Source organism: Alligator mississippiensis, chromosome 14, assembly GCF_030867095.1.
Source record: "Alligator mississippiensis isolate rAllMis1 chromosome 14, rAllMis1, whole genome shotgun sequence".
NCBI classification, from domain to species: Eukaryota; Metazoa; Chordata; order Crocodylia; family Alligatoridae; genus Alligator; species Alligator mississippiensis.
Window position 1 is genome coordinate 41364120 of NC_081837.1, and position 10179 is coordinate 41374298.

Below are 10179 nucleotides of genomic sequence, written 5' to 3' on the forward strand. Positions count from 1 at the left end.
GCTCTTTCTGCAGAACTGAGTCTTGTTTGACATAGATTTGCCATCTTGGTGTGCCTCAGCACATGCTAATTAAACATGCTAAGGAGCAATCCAGTGTGATTGCAGTGTGGGAAGTTTTTTGATTCCAGGATCATTCAGATAAAACGATGGTGGGAATTTATTATTATAATCGTACTGTGTCTGGTGTGTGAGTCTTTTTTTTCTTTCTGTTTGGCATTATATTAACAGAGGCATTTCTTAATGTCTTAAATATCGCCTGTACAGTTCTGAATGCAACATTCCTGGCGTTATTTCTTGGTATAAAAATATGTTCCCAGTAATCAGTTAATCTTAGCAATAAGCAGAGCTGAGGGATACTCAACTAGATCGATGCATTCTGTTATTGTTCAGTGAATCATGAATTTCTTTAACAGTGTTGAGCCAGAATGTAAATGGGTAGATACTACAACATCAGCTAAAGAAATGATTTGAGTGAAAACAGCACCATTGGCTGAACGGTATGTTTGATAAACAGAACTAATAAAGCCGTATCAATAGGAGATCTCACTACAGCGCTCTTTTATTAAGCCGGGGATGGACCACTGAAACGTGCATGAGAATTATTGTGTCTGTGATCTCGAGAAGCGAGAATTAGTGAAGGTGTCCCATAATTAGAAGTCAGAATTATTGTAAATATCCAGGAAATTAGTTCACAGCAGCTTGTAGCATAAATGATATATAAAACTTAACTGCTATTTCTGAAAGTGCTTCAGATAAAAGTGAGTATGGGCTTCAGGACAGAACTGGGGTGGAATTTATGGCCATCTAGTTTACTACCTCAAAACGCAGATTCGGATCAATCAATCTTATTTGCAAATTTGTGCCAAACTTAGTGAATGATTTCTTTTTAAAAAGGCAAAAGGAGAAGTCAAAACTTTCTGTTTTGATACAAAGATAAAAGTCCTTTTTGTCATAAAGACAAAGATTTCCTTTTTTTTAAATGTACTGCAGTTAAATTTGAAAAACCCTACACTTGAAAATGAAATGAATTGTTTCATTTCACACTGAATAAAATGTTTGGCTAAAACACAAATCGATTCTTTTTGGGATAGGTGAGAGAGTTTACTTTTAGCGTCTATGAGAAAACCCAGATTGACCTGGAATGGAATGATTTTTTTTAAATGTACTAGTTCAGCCAGTGAACCACAACATCAGATATTCACACCGCTCTTCTCCAAGAGAGTATGAAAAGCTTGTGACCCTAAGTGTTTGAGTACTGGAATTTTTCCATTGACTTTGAGGGATTCAGGCTTGGTTAACAACTGGCAATGTCAGTGCCTGGTACACGGACAAGTTAGGGTGTTCGTGGTTGTTGTGCGAGACGGTCATTTGTGCAGTTTTAAGAATAGGTTCGACAAATATTTGGTTGAGAGGAATGATCCTGCCTTGAGCAGGGAGCTGGACTAGATGACTAGATGACCTCCTGAGGTCCTGTCCAGCCCCGCTTTTCTGTAATACTTTGATTCTCTGATTTTAGCAGCGCCACTTGTAAATCTGATATTTTGTCTTCTGATTAAACGCACAAGGACAGTGGTATGAAAATATCTGCAGAATATTTAATGATTTTAATGGCCCTGCTATACATTTGTAATTGTCATTCATTGCCTGAAATATACAACTATAAGCTCTATGCACATCATTTCCAATCTACTGTAACCAGATGGTTGTGCCCTACAAGGCTAGTTACGATGTCCTATCACTATGCACATATCCATGGGTGAATCTGTAGTGTGTGCTGTTCGGGGCCGACTAAATGAACATAATGATTGTTGCTGGCTTTAAATATATACTACTACTACTACTATGTAGTAGTATGGTATAAATAATGTACGTGATTCTTCAAACACTTGTTCTTATTCATTTCAGTTGTGGGTCATCTCCGTGCTGTCCATTCATCTGCTAATGATAACAAAAGAGCATAGCTGCTTGCAGGACTTGGTCCCTGTGAATCTACATTGCCTGTATAGCAGTCCAGAGGAGGTGAACATGAGGTACCTACCTCTTGTCTAGCCTATGGGTTATAGCCTTATAGACATACGGTAGCAGTAGACTGATATAGTGCATATGGAGAGGGGATCAATTTTTAGCTCATTCTGTTCTGTACAATCAATGTCCCTTGCATGTGTTTAAAGATATATTATAGCTATTTGCATAATGCATGCATTTTATCAGGGCCACGTATTTTCCTTTATTTACTTTTGGTAGACTTTTTTGATGCTAAATATGTGGTATCACTACCTTTTTGGTGTTTCCTTTAGTTAGAGAACTCCAACCACTTCCACTATTAAGTGTGGCTGAGAAATGTAACACTTTGACTGAGACAAATTGCTGATGAGACTTTTCAAATGTCACTTCCATCTGTTAAACTGTTTACAAATCATAGAGGACTAGGAAGACTGGAGACATTAGGGCAGCAGAAACTACTGAAAGCTCTCTATTTTTAATTAAAGAAGGGAGAGTTTTCCAATTAAATTTCCACTCATGGAGACATAAGCTGTAGCTCTGGTGTCTTCCAACTTCTACTTAAAGCAAGAAGGAGACTTCTTCTATTTAATTAATTTAAATATTGTTGTTTTTTAAGTGCGAGTCAGTTACTCTTTGCAGACTGGATTAATTTTCGGAGTCATTTCCTGGGTAACTACTTCGTTATCTTTCTCTCTCAGCTCCTTAATTACCCACCAGTCGCAGAATTTAGCAATGGAGACCAGTGGACTTTTTTTTTTTCTTGAACGACCTGAGTAAACGAAACCGCACGCTGGTCATATTTGGCCCAGTGATTAAGATGAATGTGCCTGCCTGGGCAGTTTTCCCTCCTGCACAGGGTGTAGCTTCACTCTGATATGTAACTGTGCAATCAAGGCAGCTTTTGATCTAAGGATTAGGCTCCCTATTTTTGATTCACTTGTGTCTGCAGAGTTCAGTGCAGGAGGATCCTTCATGGGTGTTGGCAAATTTCAGAGGAGCTATGCCAGTTTAGAGTAGTTGAGGATCTGGCTCTAAGCTCTTACTGCTCTTAGATCTGCTCTAAAGTCCACAGAAATCAATGAGAGTCCTTCTACTGACTGAGCTTTGGATGGGGCTGCCTAACATACCTTCACTCTGAAAAACCCAGGAAGTTTCAGGAGAATAAGTTGAGGATTCAGTTCCATCTTGCTCATCAGCAGCAGCATTATTTAGTACATTAATGTCTTCACCAGGGATTTAGCCTGGACATAGCTATGGGCATTGCTGCCATGGTAGGTTCTTCTAAGGGAGATAGGCAGAGCTGTGGGGATCTGCAGTTTGCACTGATGCAGCATACCCTCTTTTATTTAAGCAGAGGAAAACTACTCAGGACAAGTCATAGCTAGTAGTCTCCTTGTCTGCTTGCACTGGCGTTACACAGATGGCTTGGATCCCCCATGCAGAAAATACCTCCATTCCAGTCAGCTGCCCCTGATCGGGACTGCCATGGTGTCCCGAGGGCTTAACGTAGCCTGCAGGTGCTAGGCTCTGATGTTGCTGGGTGAAACGAAAGGCGCTCAGGCAGAGCTCGAGCAGAGTCTGTGTTAGCTGGTAGGAAAACACAGCTTTGTCTTACTTGTACAGGTACATTTCAAGGAGAAATTTGCCACTATGCACATCCCTTTTCAGAGCAGGCCTCTTTTATGAGTGATGTGCATTTCCCGAGGGTCTCCAGATGCTCAGTGCTATCAGACAACAAATTGAGCATAATTAAAAAGATCACAAATACCCATTACCAAGAGCACGGTCGTCGGGCTTGAGCGTACCAGACAGACCTTCAGAAGAACTGGAAGCCAGGTTTTCAAGGACTCCCTTTTGAAAACCTGGCTCATTATGAGTTATATGCCTGCATCTGAGAAAGGTAGCCAGGACTCTAAGCACTGCCTGTCAGTGTTGGTAAAAGTGTTTCTCTAAACAGCCAACATACGAGTAGGAATGACAGGAGCCATCTGTCCTGAAGCTGAGGGGGCTGAAGCAAACTCGAGTCAAGGGCTGCAATCTGATTTTAGCTGCTCTTGACTTCTGTGGAGTTACTCTGAATTTACATAATCAATGACAGAAAGCAGAATGTGGTTCTAAGTGGCCTGTTAAAAATAAATGAGAGCGTGTCTTTAATAGGGACCTTTTGCCATTTTGCCAAAGACCGGGATGTTGTGTCATGTCCAAGCCCCTCAGCTGCACAGCCCACGCAGGCATCGCGCTATCCTCTTCACGTGATGCAGTGGCAGCACTGTAACAACCTTTTTTTTAACTTCTTAAACCCTGTCACGCTGCTGAATGCTTCTGGAGCTTAGGTTAAAAACAAAATCGGGGGAGGAAAAGAGTGAAAAGGAAAAGAGCAAAACAGCAACCCAGCAGAGCAGAATTCAAAAGAAATTCTTGCTTAAGCTATTACCTCCCTTGCCAAGCCTACCACACACCATCCTTCATCTGGGAGTCTCCGTGTCACAGTGAGCAGGTGCAATGGAGCAGGTAAATCAGGACACGCGTGTTTCTCTGGCTTGATACAATCTTGGCTGCTCTTACAGGGGACAGAGAGGAGTCTTCGAGTCTGGAGGACCCATTTCAGCTACCTCCTGCTGTTAGTTCCACTATTACTGTTAAATGTCCACTACAGCAGTGTCTTGGGGGCCCTAAGCAAAGGTTGCATCTCTGCTGGGCCAGATGCTATACAAACGCTCAGTAAGGAAGTCCTTATTGCAGTCGATGTTCTTAAGACAGCAGATGTGGGCAGGATTTCCTCAAGAGCTAAGAAGCCCAGGGAGCAGGTTTGCAACTCAAACTCAGATTCAACGTGAATGCCAGGCCAGCAGATCTTTGCTAGTCATTGATGAAATCTTTGCTTTTTGAGAAATGTTAATGAACTGTTACTGTTTGCTGACAAGCATGTGACTCTTTACACCATGACTGCACAGTGTTATTGTTTATGTGGTGGTGACAATCCAGGCACGTGGGACAGTTCTTAATTTAGCAGAGTGAGTAAACATCTATGATGAACTGTAATTAGTACGGTCAGAGCTAATGTTTGAGCAGCTCTAGTTTTCTGCCTCTTTTTTGAGCAGAGGCTAGCTTTGCGGTTCAGGTGCTGCAGCGATGGGCGTGGTGGAGCTGGAACAGAACAGACAAGTGAGTCGTGCACAGAACTAAGGATCAGGAGCTCTGGGCTCTTCCCCTGCCCTTTTCATACACTTTCCAAGTGACTTGTCTTGGCCTTGTCAAATGCCCGCATGCCTTTCGCAAGGTACTGAGTGCTTGTTGGAGCTGAAGGCACTCAGCACCTCTCTAGATATGGCCATAAACCTCTGTGCGTCTCAGTTCTTCATCTGGCAAATGGGTCTAATAAGCCTGACCTGCTTCTCAAGAGAATGTAAGCCTTCCCAAATGCTTTGAAAAGCACTGGGAGATCCTAGATTGGAATGCAACTGAAATAGAGATTATTTTATGCCAGCAGGTTTGCATGCTCTGGCAGGTGCATTGGAGGTTCATGGAGAAGTGGGAAGATCTGTTGCCTTACGGTGTCCCTACAGCCCAGAGCACGATGCTGCAGAGAAGCTATGGTGCAAGTATGAGGGGACGTGGTGTCTTAGCATCTTGGCGTCCCTGGGGAATACCGGTGATGGGCACCACGGCAGAGCAGCCGTCCATGAGATCAGGGAAAATCGGACTTTTGCTCTGACAATGGAGGGACTCCAAGTGAATGACACAGGGATATATGAGTGCAGAATCCAGATGCCTGGAGAGGACAGCATCATGCTGCTGAACATCCTGTTACACATCTCCACGGGTAAGGATTTGTCTGCCAATACCTGAATAGCGGGTCTGCTTGAGGGTGGTCCTGTATGGGTCTGCTCCACTGTTGTCTGTCTGCTGGGCTGCGGCCTGGTATGTCTAGGTTCTCATGGTGCTTATTGTCATCGTATTTTCTAGGCTGCTCCCATCCCGCTGGAGTAAACATTTTGGCAGCACAGGCATCAGATTCTCTCTTGTCTCGCCTGGGCCTGATTATTGTTTGCCCCGAGGCCCCTGAACTCTGCTCTAAAAGCCTAAAAGACCCTGTTTCCAGGGCCAGGCTGTGTTTCCAGTGACATTATTCAGAGGAGCTTTCAGCTGAGCTGGCTGCTGCTGACCTCAGTCAGGTTTTGCCTGCAGACCTGGGCACCTCTGAACAACAGTCTGGTGCACAGTCTTGGAGGGAGCTGGGGCACAGGGGAAGCTTGTCTTGCTGCTGCTTGCTGACCTGCACTGAAGTGGAGGCACAGGAGAGGGCTTCTGCCTCCAGAAATGTCGGGCCAGCAGCCCAAGCACCAAAGTCTCAATTTCAAGCATTATTAGCAGACACTAACCCCCCACACATGCACATATAGCCCTGTAAAGTCACCCAGTATGGACCAGTGCATCAGCTCAGGTAGGGATCTAGCCATCACTGCAAAGGCCCAGATGGGAGAGACGAATCTTTTAACCTCTGTATTTGCTTCCCAGTTGTGCCAAACAGTGCAACTCCTCTCTCCCTGCCTCTCTTATATCCTGCCTGTTTAATCAGATGGGCAAGGCCAGAATAGCCATTATGTCCCCCAGACTTGTTGCTCCATGGAATGACCTTGACTAAGCATCTTGTTCTCTCTGAGGCTGGTACTGGCTGAAGTCCCTGGGCCTTTTTCTTATTTCTTTTTCGTTCTAGAGGGAACACTCAGTCAGCCCAACTCGTCCATTGGCGTCACACCCAGAACCACCAGCAGGTATGAAGCTATTTTGGTCCTGACCAGCATCTGGGGAAGGTGTGTCCATGGGTTTATTTGACTAAGGAAAGATGGAATTAGGACTTTAATATGTACCCTCCTATGTTCTTAGCCCCTAATCATGCAAATTATGGACCCATATTCTCTCTGCCTCTCTCTCACTCACACACACACACACACACACACACACACGCACGTGTGCACGCACACCTCCCCCTCCCCCCCCACACACATACAGAGTCTATATATGCACCTTCCCCCAGCTTATGGATCCCTCACCGCATCTAACTTAACAGGAATGGTCATCACTATATCAATTCACCCCCTTTCTTTGCATTTTCTCAAGCACTACCTTTGCCATGGCTGCTTCCATATCCACAGTGGTCCTGGTTCTAGCTGTCTTTTTGATGGGGATTCTGGGACTGAAATGGAAACAGAGAAGGAATGAAGGTAAGACCCTCTCTGTACCTGCTATAGTCAAAGTAACAAGCTGCAGTTCCCTGCCCTTTGTTCAGGGAATCAAATTTACTGGGCCTTTCCAGCCCACATCACTCCAGGTCAGTGTTGACACCTAATTGTGCTGGCAAAGCCTCCATACACTGAGCATAAGACTGAAAGGCCAGCTCCCAGGACTTGCAAATGCAGGTTTCTTGTGCACAAAGCGCTATTTGCATGTAGACATGCAGGGGGATTGGCTCATCCAAACAGATAAACACACAAGTGTAGAGTCCCTTTGCTAATATGCCCCCAGTGATCTAATCCAGTCAGTGCTTCACTCCTAAAATGGGGCTTCTGTCTCAGTGGGTTCTGATAACTTGAGATATTAGAGCTATATTTTATTTTAATTTCTAACAGTGCTTCTATTGGGTACCTCAGTCACTGTCTCTCTCCATGTGCCCAAGTGCCCTGTCTCAATCCTTCCATCTCATTAGGGGAGTGGTATAATGCTTAGTACGCTGGTACATTCTGCCAATGTTCATCATCATCATCGTAGCTAGCACTGTCCCATCTGCCTGATGTGGGTTTTCATACTGACCCAAAGCTGCCCAAGAGTCAGTGATTCACACAGGCAGCTTGCCTCTCTGCTCCACTAATGCACATGCTCATTGGGTGAATCCTCTGGTTGCTATACTTTACCCTGCTTCTTCCAATTGCAGGGCCAGAGTCTGAGGCTGCTGACAGATGCAGGTAGCTGTCTTTTAAAAGCTAAAATGAAAAGTTTCTCTAACTCTCAATTCCTTTCTGTTCCTTCTGATGAAGGCCCCTGGAAATACTTCACCTGGAATATATTTAGACGTGACATAATATCACCAGCTCCCACAAGGGAGGACGATTTTGCTATATATGTGAATATGCCACGGTTCCCACGCTCCTGAAACTCCAGTGCCCTGTACCCAGCTCTCGCCTCCCACATGTGATGGGCAGAAGTGGCCTTTGAGTGACACCAAACAGCTGTGGGTTGGTGCATCTAGGCTCCATTCCTCCTGCTGCTACAACCTCATTGCATGACATTGGGCGAGTTGTCTCTTCCCCTACTTCATGGAAGAGCTACTGTGGGCCTGTGTTACTGAATGCCTGAAGTATCCTGAGATCCTGGCTTGGGAGGTTCCAGTGATGGCAAAGTGTCATACTTGACTGTGTTTACATGATGACAAACTACTTGGAGCAGAGATCTCTGTGGAAAGCATAGTTGTCAGTCCCTGGGGAAAAGTGTCCTATAGGGCCCTTCCTCTGTTACCCCTATTACCTTGTAGCAGAGACAGATTTTTTTCCATTGTGTTGCTCAGATTTTCACTTCTGTATAAATGTTTCCAGCTGCTTTTATGGGTTGAGGCCAAGTCCTCCTCCGAGTGTATGTTGTCATTTAAATCAGTGGGGTTATGCTGGCTAATGCCACCTGGAAAACTGGCCTTTGACCAGCCCAGCTGTGGACATCTAGGTATTGCCACTGACTGCCTCAAGACACGGACTGTGACAAAGGTATTACGGCCACAGCTGTGAAGACTGGAAGTTGCTGGGTAAGTTCAGTATCCCTTTTTTGCACAAGAAGCAAGAGGAACAGGCTGTGTCTGTGTTGGGACAGTTGTTTTTCTCTCTCTCAGTGAATTTGTTGCATAATTTTAGGCAGCTTTGATAAGAAGTGATTTCCCTCTCAATAAAAGCAGGGACACTGCATCTCTCATGCAGCAGGGTGTCTTAGTCTCTTGCTTTTGGGAACTTTCTCATGGTAAAACATAATGGCCAAATCCTCAGCAGGCATAAAAATACCATGGACATCAAAGGAAGTGCATGGATCCAGGCTGGTTTAGGAGCTGGGGTTTGCTGGGGGAAGGTGCCAGCTGCAGGAGTGACTGTTTAATGCCACTGAATGGAGGCCTCCAGCTTTCTCCACAGTGATCACCCAAAAGGAGCCCTGAGAGGGTCCGTGCTGGCTTGTGCTGGGTACCAACTGAATGCAGGTTGAAAAAGGCATTTCAAGGGTATTCTGTGGTGCATAAGTGCCTGGGATTTGAGTGTGCAGTTTGGAGCATGAATGCTGATGTTCTGCTCACAAGTTTGTGAACACTTAGGACCTGAAACCTCTGCTTGCAAGTAGCAGTTACTCATACAAGTAGAGCTGCTTGCTAGCTGGAGCAGAAAGTAGTACCCTTTTCCAGACCAGCTGCCCTACATGAATAATTCAATGTAAAAAAAAACCCACACAGGTTTAAAAAAAAACCAACAAAAAACATCCTGGGTTACAGAGGAAGTGAAAGCAACAAGGAAGAATACATCCATGTAAAATAAATGGAATAGAGAAAAAACTGACAGTACTGAATATACTTTAGAAGCTAAAAACAGTAAAAAAAAAAATTTGGTAGGGGAAACAAGGATACGTGGAGAAATCTGTGGCTGGCAAATTAAGGATAAAAAGCTGTGTGGGGTTTTTTTTGTGGGGGGTGGGGTTTAGTTATGTTCAGAACAAAAAGATTCCTAGCACTGTTTATTCTGCCCTTAAATAGGAATGGCAAAATTGTGAAGAACAGCAAAAAAGGAGTGTTCAGTGGGTATTTCTGTTTAGAGGCCACTTTCACGACGTCTGTTCCACCAGTAACGCAGGCAGATGTTAGAAAGCAGCGACTCAGGTTAGACATTGTAAAATCAACAGTTGTGGATATCTTGCATCCCAACGTTTTAAAAGAACTATTAACATTTATTTTCACTAAGTCTCAAAACACGGGGAGGTTCCAGAGGCTTGGCAAAAAGCAAGCACTTTGTCAGTATTTAAAGAGAGAAAGTGGGGTCACGTGAGTAATTAGAGGTCTGTTTACCCGATATTGCCCTTGGGCAAAATAATGGACTGACTAATGTGGGACTCAACCAGTCAAGAGTGAATTAATGCCAATCAACATACGTCTGT

At 44.4% G+C, this 10179-nt stretch overlaps 1 protein-coding gene across 2 annotated transcripts in view; it reads left to right on the forward strand.

The window, feature by feature from the left end:
• The window catches only part of LOC132244719 (CMRF35-like molecule 8), a 44246-nt gene extending 34570 nt beyond the window's left edge, over positions 1–9676 (forward strand). Inside the window, exons 2-5 of one of the 2 annotated variants that reach the window (XM_059717055.1) lie at positions 5492–5827; positions 6722–6779; positions 7126–7229; positions 8040–9676. In XM_059717055.1, coding sequence (XP_059573038.1) covers positions 5492–5827; positions 6722–6779; positions 7126–7229; positions 8040–8155 — 614 coding nt within the window. In that variant the 3' untranslated portion in view covers positions 8156–9676. The remainder of the gene's footprint in view (positions 1–5491; positions 5828–6721; positions 6780–7125; positions 7230–8039) is intronic. The other variant, XM_059717056.1, reaches the window with a different exon arrangement.
• Positions 9677–10179: the final 503 nt, after the last annotated feature.